Genomic DNA, 15000 nt, shown 5'->3' with positions numbered 1-15000 from the left:
CCAAACTGCAATTTTCACCAAGTTGTGCAGTTTTTACCAAAATGTGCAATTTTTACTAAGTTGTTCAATATTCACCAAATTATTAAATTTTTTTTACCAAATTGTGCAATTTTCACCTAATTGTTAAAATTTCACCAAATTGTGCAACAAAATCAATCGTTTGCTTATTCTAGAGAAAAGTGCAGTCAGACAATCCTTTGAAAGTTCTCAAATTCATTCTTAGGAACCCCCTTAAACAGCGTAACAAAACCCTTCAGGCCACCTCTTCCCACATTTTCCTTACGAAAAGCAGCGAGAAGCTTATCACCACCAAGCTTTCGAACTCCATTCCTTCTTCTGTGTTCCTGGATTCTTATGGATTCCCATTCTCCCCAAAGCAAATCTGTCGCTTCCTTTTGAGACAAGTTCGACATTTTTATTTTTCCATTCTCATTCCTTTTGTAGCTTCCTCAGGGACTGGGCACTTTTTTCCCCTTCTCGGTTCCTTTCGACTGCTTCCTGGGCTAGATAAGTGCACCGGATTGCCCATTCCACCTACCTCCGCGCCGAGAAATAACACTACCTCAAAGCCCTGAGGGCACGACGCTCCTGCAGAAGAGATGGACGAAATCGAAACTCTGCAGTCGAAGAGCTTGGGAGCCGTGGACTACGTGCTCTTCGCTCTCCTGCTGGTGGTGTCCCTGGGCATAGGGATCTACAGCGCCCTCCAGGGGCGTGGCAACAGCACCACCTTGGACTTCCTCCTCGGCGGGAGGGAGATGTCTCCAGTACCTGTGGCTATATCGCTTCTGGGAGGTCTCATCTCAGCCATATCCATTTTAGGTAAGATGAAGGAATTGTTCATTTAATCACTATCATCAGTTGAGCTATAAAGGTTATATTGCCTCAGGGAGCCTCTAAAATAAAGATTATATATCCAGTTATCAACTGAGCTATAAAGCTTATGTTGCCTTAGAAATCCTCTAAAGTAAAGATTATATTATATCCACTCATCAACTGAGCTGTAAAGGTTATATTGCCTTAGAAATCCTCTAAAATAAAGATTATATTATATCCAGTTATCAACTGAGCTATAAAGCTTATATTGTCTTAGAAATCCTCTACAGTAAAGATTATATTATATCCAGTTATCAACTGAGCTATAAAGGTTATATTGCCTTAGGGAGCCTCTAAAGTAAAGATTATATTATATCCAGTTATCAACTGAGCTATAAAGGTTATATTGACTTAGAGAGCCTCTAAAGTAAAGATTATATTATATCCAGCTATCAGTTGAGCTATAAAGCTTATATTGGCTTAGGGAGCCTCTAAAGTAAAGATTATATTATATCCAGTTATCAACTGAGCTATAAAGGTTATATTGCCTTAGGGAGCCTCTGAAATAAAGATTATATTATATCCAGTTATCAACTGAGCTATAAAGGTTATATTGCCTTAGGGAGCCTCTAAAGTAAAGATTATATTACATCCAGTCATCAACTGGGCTATAAAGGTTATATTGCCTTAGGGAGCCTCTAAAGTAAAGATTATATTATATCCAGTAGCTATAAAGGTTATATTGCCTTAGGGAGCCTCTAAAATAAAGATTATATTATATCCAGTTATCAGTTGAGCTATAAAGGTTATATTGCTTTAGAAATCCTCTAAAATAAAGACTATACTATATCCAGTTATCAACTGAGCTATAAAGGTTATATTGCCTTAGAAATCCTCTAAAGTAAAGATTATATTATATCCAGTTATCGTCAGTTGAGCTATAAAGCTTATATTGCCTTAGGGAGCCTCTAGATTAAAGATTATATTATATCCAGTATCGTCAGTGGAGCTATAAAGGTTATATTGCCTCAGGGAGCCTCTAAAATAAAGCTTATATTATGTCCACAAGTGTAAAACACTTTAAGGTATATAAATAATTAAAATAGCAAGATTAAATTTAATAGAAAAAAAGCAATTAATGCAAGTTGTGGCAAAACTATTATTATTATTTATTATTTATTATTATTATTATTATTATTATTATTATTATTATTATTATTATTATTATTATTCGGAAGATGAACCCTATCCATATGGAACAAGCTCACCAAAGGGGTTCACTGACTTGTAATTCAAGCTTCCAAAGAAAATAATAATAATAATAATAATAATAATAATAATAATAATAATAATAATAATAATAATAATAATAATAATAATAATAATGGAAAGAAAACCCACAAGATTCCTGCATTATAACTTGTTTTACTTGTAAATATTTACATGTTACTTTTAAACTCAGTACTTTCAGGTCCTAACTGTGACCCTTTTTCAAGAGATGAGGTTGTGAGGCTGGTTCAAGGACAGCAGAAGATTGCTGGGCCTTGAACCAGCCTGACTACCTCATCTCTTGAAAAAGGGTCACAGTTAGGACCTGAAAGTACTCGAGTTTAAAAGTAACATGTAAATATTTACAAGTAAACAAGTTATCCACAAGAATCTTGTGGGTTTCTCTTTCCAACTTCAGAAGAAAACTGAAAGAAGTTTTTGTTTGGTTAATAATAATAATAATAATAATAATAATAATAATAATAATAACAATAATAATAATAATAATAATAATAATAATATTATTATTATTATTATTATTATTATTATTATTATTATTATTATTATTATTATTATTATTCAGAAGATGAGGAACCCTATTCATATGGAACAAACCCACCACCAAAGGGGCCACTGAAGGTAATGGGAAATACAGAAAGATGAGATATCAGTTATTATATATATATATATATATATATATATATATATATATATATATATATATATATATATATATATATATATATATATATATATATATATATATATATAAACATAAATCATAGGAAGGCTGTTCCTACCCGCCACCTCTCCTACCCTGGGCATTCATGCCCTACCCCTTCTACCCTGGGCATTCACATGAGCACAGCTCATGGCTAGAGAACGTTGGTTACATAAATCAATTGTGTTTACTTTAAAAAGAGAAAAAGTTGTCTCTCACAGTGACATTGTAAGAAATGAGAAGAAGAAGAAGAAGAAGAAGAAGAAGAAGAAGAAGAAGAAGAAGAAGAAGAAGAAGAAGGGGAAGAAGAAAGAGTGAAACTTTGTTGTTCATTGTATCATTTTATTTATCACAACAGTTCGACAAAGTGTTGTATTATAGGAATGGATAGACCCATATATAGGCCTATAAGTCATTAGGAGGTATTATAGACCTATATATTTATAGATATTTGGAGGTATTATAGATCTATGTATAGGCCTATACTCCTTAGGAGGTATTATAGATCTATGTATATAGACGACAGGAGGTATTATAGACCTGTGTATATAGACATTTGGATGTATTATAGACCTATATAAAGGCCTATAAGTTATTAGGAGGTATTACTGACCTATTTATATAGACATTTGGAGGTATTATAGATCTACAGTATGTATAGGACTATAGTCATTAAGAGGTATATATTATATATATATATATATATATATATATATATATATATATATATATATATATATATATATATATATATATATATATATATATATATATATATACATCAGGAGGTATTGCATACCTATCTATAGGCCTACTGTCACTAGGAGGTATTATAGACCAACAGTATGTATAGGTCTACAGTCACTAGGAGGTATTAACCACCTTTAGAACCAAATAATTTCCTTTTTATATAAATTAAGAGTGAAACATTGATAAAAAAAAATCCTTTTGTTAAATCGACCGGGAAGATAAAAAGATAAAATGAAATAAAATCTGCAGAAGTCGAAGATTGGCTGATCTGAGCTGTTTAAAATCCTGCTGCTCTGCTCTAGAAGTGACAAATGAATAGAAACGAGATACATTGAGTATGAGATTAGTTATATAGGAAAAAGGAAACACATACACACATACATACACCCCTACATACACACATACATCTACACACAAACACCAAGAGAGAGTTTGGTTCAGGAGTCTGAGGTAAAACAAAACCCGGAACAATTTTAAGGAGATTTGAAAGAAGCAGCTTTTCAAGGGAGACTTAGCTACACATGGCTAACTTTTTCCCGTTATACAGTAAACCTGGCTACCGTATCTACTTCGTTATAGCTGTTTATAGGATTATCCTGAACGTATGTCTGTTCTGTATTGAATATCACATTAGTTAGAATAAAGCTTCATAAGTTAATGGGTGCTTGGGGGTAAAAATGAACAAAAATGCGACTACAATAGTCATAAGTCAGTCCCTACTCTGTTCTGAGTCAGTGTATCTAATGTCTCCATTTTCTGTTGCAAAGAGAAACTCTATAGATTATTGAATATCAATATCACATTAGTTAGAGAAGAGCTTAGTAAGTTAATGGGTGCTTGTGGGTAAAAATGAGTAAAAATGCGACTACAATAGGCATAAGTCAGCTTCTAACTCTGTTCTGAACCAGTGTATCTAACGTCTCCATTTTCTGTTGCAAAGAGAAACTCTATAAATTATCGATGAATATCTCTTGACAGAAAACAGGAACTCAGCTTTAGCGGACGAGATGATCAAACCATTTTGCCACAGAGTGAACGAAGAAAGAGATTTATTTGCGAGGAAAAACACCTGAGAGTAATATATGTAGTATATTTGCCAAGATGGACTTGAAGCGTTTAGGAAAACATGACCAATAATTCAATTCAATATGGCAGCTCTTCCTCCCTATATATCTATAAATATATATCTATAAACACATCTATATGCACTTTCTTTTTTTTGCAGGCCTGGCAACGGAGATGTACTTCTATGGTACCCAGCTCTGCATCAACCTGATTGGCTGTTTCCTGGGCATATTCATCGTGCAGTTCATCACCCTGCCCGTCCTATACCCGCTGAAGATTATCTCATTAAATGAGGTAATTATTTCATCAAGTTATTAAGAGAGAATCTTGAAAGAAATTATGTTTTTTAAGATGATTTTTTAAGGTCATTTCTCTCAAAATTATATTGGGGAAAATGTGTGTATAGTATAAGGAAGAATAATGAAAACAATCATTATACATTTTATTAAGAGTTGAACTTGAGAGAAATTTCCTTTTTTAGAGATAATTTTTGAGATAATTTCTCTCAAAATTATATTGGGAAAATGTGTGTATAGTGTAGTGAAGAATAGTAAATACATAATCATTATACATTTTATTAAGATTTCTATGAGAGAAAACTCAACAATAATCTTGAGAGAAATTATCTTTTTTTAAGATAATTTCTCTCGAAATTATATTGGGGAAAAATATGTATACTATAATGAAGAATAATGAAAAGAATCATTAAACATTTTATTGAGAGCTCTATGAGAGAAAACTCAATAATAAACTTGAGAGAAATCTTTAAGATAATTTCTCTCAAAATATATGTATACATATTTAAATATTTGTATATATATAAAGATATACATACATACATATATATACATATATTATATATGTATATATATGTATATATACATATATATATATATATATATATATATATATATATATATATATATAATATATATACATATACAAATACATATACATACACATACACTCAATCTGCATAACCTTTCTCCCCAACAGTACCTGATAATGCGATATCACTCCATAGTCCTGAGGAAATTAGCAGTGTCAGCAAAAATCTTAGTCAGCTTTTTCTACATGGGTATGTGCCTCTATGCCCCCTCTTTGACCTTAGCTACGGTCACCAGTCTGTCGACCTGGGCGTCCATCGCCATCATGGGGTCAATCTGCACTTTTTATATAACTATTGTGAGTTTATTTGGTCTGTTATTTTTTGCCATAATGGTGTTATGATTTGACTTGTTGAGGACAGGAGAGGTTGTATTATTATTATTATTATTATTATTATTATTATTATTATTATTATTATTATTATTATTATTATTATTATTATTTATCAAACCATGTCATTAGTTAACCTTGCATTAGATAACTTTCCACAGATGTGTGTGTATATTAGCCAATGTTCATCTGTGTGTAAGTGTGTGTGAGCGTGTCTGTCTCGATAAAATGTGAGTGTGTGTGTGTATGTGTATGCGTGTGGGTGTGTATGTATGTGTAGATCTTTGCCTAGGCGAGTAGGAGTAGAACTTTTACTTATTAATATAAAAATGAGATAAGTTTCCAACATCCTCCCATCTATAAGGCAAAATGGCGACGATGACGTCACGCGGTTCGTGTGGTTGGCGTGAATTTAATTTAGCGGAAAAAGTTAAAAAGAAGGAATTGGGAAAATGAAGAAACTTGGGAGTTGGAATAAGGAGATGGATAGAGGAATGATAGTTAGATAAGTAGATGAATAACTATGTAAATAAATAAGAAACAAATAGGTGATTGAATAAATAAAAAAATTATATAAATAAACAAATGAATAAATATATAAATAAATATACCGGTTATTAATAAATAAATTGGTAACTAATCAGATAAATGAATAAGTGCACCTCGCATGGTGCACTGTAGGCATTACTAAATGGTCTTTGCACCGCTCCTTTCACTCTTCATCAAAGGAAATGAGTAGCTTTCATTTCCGGGGAATGAGTAGCTTTTATTTCCGGGGAATGAGTAGCTTTCATTTCCGGGAAATGAGTAGCCTTCATTTCCAGGAAATGAGTAGCTTTCTTTTCCAGGAAATGAGTAGCTTTCTTTTCCAGGAAATGAGTAGTTTTCATTTCCAGGAAATGTGTAGCTTTCATTTAAAGGAAATGAGTAGTTTTCATTTCCAAAAAATGAGTAGCTTTCTTTTCCAGGAAATGAGTAGATTTCTCCAGGAAATGAGTAGTTTTCATTTCCAGGAAATGAGTAGATATCATTTCCAGGAAATGAGTAGATTTCATTTCCAGGAAATGAGTAGCTTTAATTTCCAGAAAATGAGTAGCCTTCATTTCCAGGCAATGAATAGCCTTCATTTTCAGGAAATGAGTAACTTTCATTTCCAGGAAATGAGTAGCTTTCTTTTCCAGGAAATGAGTAGCTTTCTTTTCCAGGAAATGAGTAGCTTTCTTTTCCAGGAAATGTGTAGTTTTCATTTCCAGGAAATGAGTAGTTTTCATTTCCAGGAAATGAGTAGATTTCATTTCCAGGAAATGTGAAGTTTTCATTTCCAGGAAATGAGTAGTTTTCATTTCCAGGAAATGAGTAGATTTCATTTCCAGGAAATGAGTAGTTTTCATTTCCAGGAAATGAGTAGATTTCATTTCCAGGAAATGAGTAGATTTCATTTCCAGGAAATGAGTAGCTTTCATTTCCAGAAAATGAGTAGCCTGCATTTCCAGGAAATGAATAGCCTTCATTTCCAGAAAATGAGCAGCTCTCATTTCCAGGAAACGAGTAGCTTTCACTTTCCTTTCTTCCAGGGAGGGGTGAAAGCCGTTGTTTACACTGACGTCATCCAGACTATCCTGATGTTTGGTGGTGTTTTAGTGGTAGTGATCGTCTGCTGCCTAAACGTAGGAGGGCTTGGGACCGTCTTCGAGCTGGCCAACGAAGGAGGCAGGATCCAGTTCTTCAAGTGAGTCCTCCTCCTCCTCCTCCTCCTCCTCCTCCTCCTGCTACTAGTAATGATAATGAAATATCACGAAGAAAAAAATTGATTCAGTAATAATAATAATAATAATAATAATAATAATAATAATAATAAAAATAATAATAATAATAATAATAATAATAATAATAATAATAATAATAATAATAATGATAATACTGAAATATTACGAAGAAAAAAATGATGTAATAATAATAATAATAATAATAATAATAATAATAATAATAATAATAATAATAATAATAATAATAATAATAATAATCATAATGAAATATTACATAGAAAAAATTGATGTAATAATAATAATAATAATAATAATAATAATAATAATAATAATAATTATTATTATTATTATTATTATTATTATTATTATTATTATTATTATTATTATTTCAAGGGCAAAAAATTCTATAATTATTTGATACAGAAATTCTGGTAAAATCACATGAACAAAAATGATCAAAATCTTTAGACAAAGTCTTAATTAATTATCAAGTTTAAACTGCTTAGCAAGCTTCACTGAACAAATAGATAATGTAATCACTTTGGCTGAAAAACAAAGCTAATGTAATCACTCAAGCTGAAAAAAACCTAAGAGTAATTATGGCTGATAAAAGATAAATGTTTTTCTTCACTCGAAAACTGATGTAATTAATACACCTCTTCATCTCGAGAATAATGTAATTGATTCAGTTATAAGTAGTGTAATTGATTCAGTTATACCCAAGACAATAACTTCACTTGAATCTAACCTTAATAATTTCGCTTTAAGGTAATGTAATTACTTTCCTTTAAACATAAGTAGTCATTCCACCTGAAAGTTAATGTAAGCTCCTCGTTATAAACTAGTGTAATTATTCAAAACCTAACGCAAACAGTTAACTTGAAACACAACAATATTAAACCAAACCAGTCACTGACCTACCAATCACCTCCTCCAATCGCAGCATGGACCCCAATCCCTTCGTCAGACACACCTTCTGGTCCGTCCTGACCCAAGGGGCCTATTCCATGATCGGGTGGATTGGGTTGAACCAATCGACGTACCAGAGATTCGCTTCGGTCTCCACTCTCGCCATGTCCAGAAGGTGAGGTTCTGTGTTGTAAGTAGGTATTCACTATTAGAATATTTTCTAAGAGGAAAATTAGTATATTTATAAGTTAATATACTAAAGAATATTCTGTCTTGTAAGTAGGTATTCAGTATTAGAATATTTTCCAGTAGGAAAATTAGTATATTTTTAAGTAAATATACTAAAGAATATTCTGTGTTGTAAGTAAGTATTCAGTATCAGAATATTTTCTAGGAGGAAAAGTATTATATTTTTAATAAAATATGCAAGAGAATATTCTGTGTTGTAAGTAGGTATTCAGTATTAGAATATTTTCTAAGAGGAAAATTAGTATATTTATAAGTTAATATACTAAAGAATATTCTGTGTTGTAAGTAGGTATTCAGTATTAGAATATTTTCCAATAGGAAAATTAGTATATTTTTAAGTAAATATACTAAAGAATATTCTGTGTTGTAAGTAGTTATTCAGTATTAGAAAATTTTCTAAGAGAAAAATAATATATTTATAAGTTAATATATACTAAAGAATATTCTGTGTTGTAAGTAGATATTCAGTATCAGAATTTTTTCTAAGAGAAAAACAGTATATTTCTAAATAAATATACTAAAGAATATTCTGTGTTGTAAGTAGGTATTCAGTATATCAGAATATTTTCTAAGAGGAAAATAGTATATTTTTTAGTAAATATACAAAAGAATAGTCTGTATTCCAAGCATTTGATTTTTGCTATGGGAAAAATAGTGGACTGATTTCTAAGTAGGTGTGAAATTAGTATTAATTTTCATTTTCTCAGTAACATGCATACATACATACATACATACATACATACATACATACATACATACATACATACATACATACATACATACATACATACATACATACATACATACATACATATATATGTGTGTGTGTATGTTTGTATATTCATAAATATTAAGCCGAATCTCTTACCCATTTCAAAGACTCATATTCTCTCATACCCTATAACTCACCTTCAGTATCAAATGAGTTACCAAAATATATTTAAACCTGCTTCCCTTTTCCATTTAGGCTGTGCGTGTTCTTCATGTTCGGCCTCTACGCCCTTTGGATCACCTTCTACGTGTCAGGGGTCGTGGCCTACGCCACCTACAAGGACTGCGACCCCCTGACGTCAGGTAGGATCGAGAAGCCGGATCAGATCATCCCTTACCTGGTTCTGGATAAACTGTCTCATTTGACTGGAATGGCTGGACTATTTGTGGCTGCTGTGTATGGTGGTGTGTTAAGGTAAGATTTGACTGTTTTATTTCTGTAGAGGCAGTTGGAGTGGGCTACTGGAAAGCCTGTAACCTAGACTGGAGTCAAAGACACTGTGGAACTGGTCAGAGAAAATGAGCTAAGGGAAAATTGATCTTATGTACACTAAGTCTGAGAAGAATGTAGCTATACACTGATATTCAGGTAAACAGCACAGGGACCCTGACACACATTCACATTGTACAGTCACTTACAAACCTGGAAAAGATTGAATACTTTCTTAGTTTTGGCAAAAAATATATATACATACATATATATATATATATATATATATATATATATATATATATATATATATATATATATATATATATATATGTGTGTATATATATACATTATTTCTTCCAATGTGTGTGCATAATGTGTGTGTGTTGCATGATACATTATTTCTCCCAATTTCTCCAGGAAACCAGCATAATATGAACGAGAGTTGAGAATCCACTGTATCTATAGGTATATATATATGTCGTTCTTTCTCCAGAAAACCCGCTTAATGTGAACAAGAGTTGAGAATCCACTGTATCTATAGGTATATGTATAATGTTGTTCCTTCTCCAGAAAACCCGCATAATATGAACGAGAGTTGAGAACCCACTGTATCTATAGGTATATATATATATGTTGTTCCTTCTCCAGAAAACCCGCATAATATGAAAGAGAGTTGAGAATCCACTGTATCTTTAGGTATATATATATGTTGTTCCTTCTCCAGAAAACCCGCTTAATGTGAACAAGAGTTGAGAATCCACTGTATCTATAGGTATATATATAATGTTGTTCCTTCTCCAGAAAACCCGCCTTATATGAATGAAAATGGAGACTCCACTGTATCCACAGGTATATATGATCCATTGTCTCTTCCAGTTCCCTCTCCACGACTGGCAACTCCTTGGCCTGCATCATCTGGGAAGATCTCCTGAAGGACCTGCCAATGTTGAAGGGGATCAGTGACCAAAAGTCGACTTTCATCATCAAAGTTCTCTGTAAGTTGACGCTCTGTTTTTGTGTGTCATTGTTTCTGCGTCTTTTGTTTAATTCAGTTCAGAAATGAAGTTTAGTGAGCAGTGACACTCAGGTTCCAACTTCTTTAATGACTTGTATGCCCTTAGATGGCACCGCCCTTGCTTTTCAATTGAAAGACCTGGGATCGATCCTGATGTGAGTCAGAAATTTATTTCTGTTCCACAGAGGGCTTCAACTTGGTCTGCTTGATGATTGGAGGATGGATGATCAATATACCAATTTGCAGACCTTTAGCCTCAGTGGTTTTTAAGACCTGAGGGCTGACAGTAAAAGTGCTGACAGAAAATTGCGGACAGAAAAATTGCGGACAGAAAAATTGCGGACAGAAAATATTGCAGACAGAAAAATTACAGGCAAAAATTGAGACAGAAAAATTGCGGACAGAAAAATTGAAGACAGAAAAAATGCAGACAAAAAAATTACAGACAGAAAAAATGCAGACAAAAAAATTACAGACAGAAAAAATGCAGACAAAAAAATTACAGACAGAAAAAATGGACGTACAGACAAAAAATACTTATCAATAAAACCACTAAATTGAAAATAAAACTGCTAAATTGATCAAAAAAAACCTCTAAACTGACCATCAAAAAAACCTCTAAACTGACCATCAAAAAACTGCTTAACTGACCATCAATAAAACTGCTAAACAACCAAATAAAACTAAACTGACCATCAATAAAACTGCTAAACTGACCATCAATAAAACTGCTAAATTGATCATCAATAAAACTGGTAAATTGACCATCAATAAAACCACTAAACTGACCATCAATAAAACTGCTAAATTGATCATCAATAAAACTGGTAAATTGACCATCAATAAAACCACTAAACTGACCATCAATAAAACCAAAACTAACCATCAATAAAACCACTAAACTGACCATCAATAAAACCACTAAACTGACCATCAATAAAACTGCTAAACTAACCATCAATAAAACTGCTAAACTGACCATCAATAAAACTGCTAAACTGACCATCAATAAAACTGCTAAATTGATCATCAATAAAACTGGTAAATTGACCATCAATAAAACCACTAAACTGACCATCAATACAACTGCTAAATTGATCATCAATAAAACTGGTAAATTGACCATCAATAAAACCACTAAACTGACCATCAATACAACTGCTAAACTAACCATCAATAAAACCACTAAATTGACCATCAATAAAACCACTAAACTGACCATCAATAAAACCACTAAACTGACCATCAATAAAACTGCTAAACTAACCATCAATAAAACTGCTAAACTGACCATCAATAAAACTGCTAAATTGATCATCAATAAAACTGGTAAATTGACCATCAATAAAACCACTAAACTGACCATCAATACAACTGCTAAATTGATCATCAATAAAACTGGTAAATTGACCATCAATAAAACCACTAAACTGACCATCAGTAAAACTGCTAAACTAACCATCAATAAAACTGCTAAACTAACCATCAATAAAACTGCTAAACTGACCATCAATAAAACTGCTAAACTAACCATCATTAAAACTGAAACTAACCATCAATAAAACTGCTAAACTGACCATCAATAAAACTGGTAAATTGACCATCAATAAAACCACTAAACTGACCATCAATAAAACTGCTAAACTGACCATCAATAAAACTAAACTGACCATCAATAAAACTAGTGACTGTCCCTCACAGCCGCTGTATCGGGCCTGGTGGGCATCGGCATTGGGATGCTGGCGGGACAGCTTGGAAATCTCTTCCATATCTCCGTCAGTATCTCCAACACCTTCACGGGGCCTTACTGCGGCATCTTCGTCTGCGGTATCTGCGCCCCCTGGGTCAATTACAAGGTATGGGGCGGTCTGTGCATGGTGTGTTGGTCTACTTTGTAATGTTGTTTTGCTTTATTATGATGTTGTTTTGGTTTATGGTGATTGTTTTGGTTTAGAATGTTGTTTTGCTTTATAATGTTGTTTTGGTTTAGAATATTGTTTTGCTTTATAATGTTGTTTTGGTTTAGAATGTTGTTCTGCTTCATAATGTTCTGCTTCATAATGTTGTTCTGTTTCATAATGTTGTTCTGCTTCATAATGTTGTTCTGCTTTATAATGTTGTTTTGCTCGATAATTTTGTTCTGCCTCATAACATTTTTCTGCTTTATAATGTTGTTCTGCTTTGTACTGTTGTTTTTCTTTATAATGTTGTTTTGCTTTATAATGTTGTTCTGCTTTATAATGATTGTTTTGCTTTATAATGTTGTTCTGCTTTATAATGTTGTTTCACATTATAGTGTTGTTCTGCTTTATAATGTTGTTTTGCTTTGTAATGCTGTTCTGCTTTATAATGTTGTTTTGCTTTATTATGTTTAGCTTCATAATGCTGTTTTCCTTTATAATGTTGTTCTGCACTATAATGTTTTTTTTCTTCATACTGTTGTTTATCTTTATAATGGTTTGCTTCATAATGTTGTTCTGCTTCATAATGTTTTGCCTTATCATGTTGTTCTGCTTCATAACGATGTTCTGCTTTAAAATGTTGCGTGATATGTTGCTTTACAATGTGATGCTATGAAGCTTTAAAACAGGAAACCAGAAAATAGACTTTCGTATAATATAAAGTCACTTCTGCAGGATGCGTTTGAGCACACTCTCTCTCTCTCTCTCTCTCTCTCTCTCTTACGCCTGTGTCCTTAACCTACCCCTAAAATTTCACTACAAAAAAAAAAAGAACAATTTCACTATAAAAAAGAACATTACGGGTCCCATCACCTCACCTTGCAGGGTGCCTTCACCGGCTTCGTGACGGGCGTCCTCTTCAACCTGTGGCTGGTCATCGGGAAGTTCGTCGTGGGCGGGGGCTCGCCCAAGAAGCTCCCTCTCTCCACCGCGGGCTGTCCCGAGAACCTCCTTCCTGTTCTTCTCGCTAATTCCACGATGAACGCCTTCGCCAACTCTTCCTTCGACGGTCAAGTTCCAGGGGTTTCCTTCAACGAGGTCACGGGAGACGACGCCCTCAGCGGCTTCTTCAACGACACTTTGGCGGCCGCGTCTCCGACGCCGTACTTGAGCGAAGAAGAAGAGTGAGTCGTTTGTTTACAGATGTTTGGGTCAGAGTAGATGGAACGCAAAGGAATCTGAATGTAATAGAGAGGGTTTTTATTGAACGAGTTCTGTTTAATACGAAGAGTAAGAGTGATTTATTAAGCTTTTATTGAAAGAGTACTGTTTAATAAGGAGAGTAAGAATATTTATTAGGCTTTTATTGAACGAGCACTGTTTAATACGTAGAGGAAGAATGATTCCTAAGGCGTTTATTGAACGAGTACTGTTTAATAAGGAGAGTAAGAATGTTGATTAAGCTTTTATTGAACGAGTACTGTTTAATAAGGAGAGTAAGAATATTTATTAGGCTTTTATTGAACGAGTACTGTTTAATACGAAGAGTAAGAATATTCATTAGGCTTTTATTGAACGAGTACTGTTTAATACGAAGAGGAAGAATGACTCCTAAGGTTATTATCGAACGAATACTGTTAAATACGAAAGAAAAATCACTAAAACCTAAAGTTTATTAGTTAAACGACGCTAAAGTCTTATTTGAACGTAAAATAAAACCAATCTACAGTTTACTGAGGTTCAAACCACAGCACAGAAAACCAAAGAGCAAATGCGAGCTAAACAAACTATTGTTAAAGCATACTTAGATTGCCCTTCCCATCAGCCTCTGCATTCATGTAGGAACGATCGGTTACGTATCTGTTATTTTTGGTGTCTTCTCTTTCGTAGGGAGATTGCAAAAACGATCTACAGTCTCAGTTACTGCTACACTGGCGTGCTGGGTCTCCTGATAACTGTGGTTGTTGGAACTGTCGTCTCCATCGCGACAGGTATGTGAGGTTTACTTAAATATATATAAAATATATTACTTAAAAAATACAAGAAAAATATATATGTATATACTGTATATATATCGAAAAAAAGCTTAAGATTTCTCACTGCCCCTATTGTCTACA

At 33.1% G+C, this 15000-nt stretch overlaps 1 protein-coding gene across 1 annotated transcript in view; it reads left to right on the top strand.

Annotated features, from left to right (window-relative positions):
* Positions 1–15000, top strand: part of LOC136840525 (sodium-coupled monocarboxylate transporter 1-like) — a 16539-nt gene that overhangs the window by 879 nt on the left and 660 nt on the right. Inside the window, exons 1-10 of the mRNA XM_067107175.1 lie at positions 1–822; positions 4782–4915; positions 5618–5806; positions 7414–7568; positions 8549–8689; positions 9731–9949; positions 10844–10962; positions 12684–12838; positions 13769–14067; positions 14774–14874. The exon at positions 1–822 is cut by the window's left edge and continues 879 nt beyond it. Of these exons, the coding sequence (XP_066963276.1) occupies positions 600–822; positions 4782–4915; positions 5618–5806; positions 7414–7568; positions 8549–8689; positions 9731–9949; positions 10844–10962; positions 12684–12838; positions 13769–14067; positions 14774–14874 (1735 nt within the window). The 5' untranslated portion in view covers positions 1–599. The remainder of the gene's footprint in view (positions 823–4781; positions 4916–5617; positions 5807–7413; positions 7569–8548; positions 8690–9730; positions 9950–10843; positions 10963–12683; positions 12839–13768; positions 14068–14773; positions 14875–15000) is intronic.

This window comes from Macrobrachium rosenbergii, chromosome 7 (assembly GCF_040412425.1).
Source record: "Macrobrachium rosenbergii isolate ZJJX-2024 chromosome 7, ASM4041242v1, whole genome shotgun sequence".
Classification (NCBI taxonomy): Eukaryota; Metazoa; Arthropoda; class Malacostraca; order Decapoda; family Palaemonidae; genus Macrobrachium; species Macrobrachium rosenbergii.
Note: the sequence above shows the minus strand (reverse complement) of the source record. Positions and strands in the feature narration are given on the sequence as shown.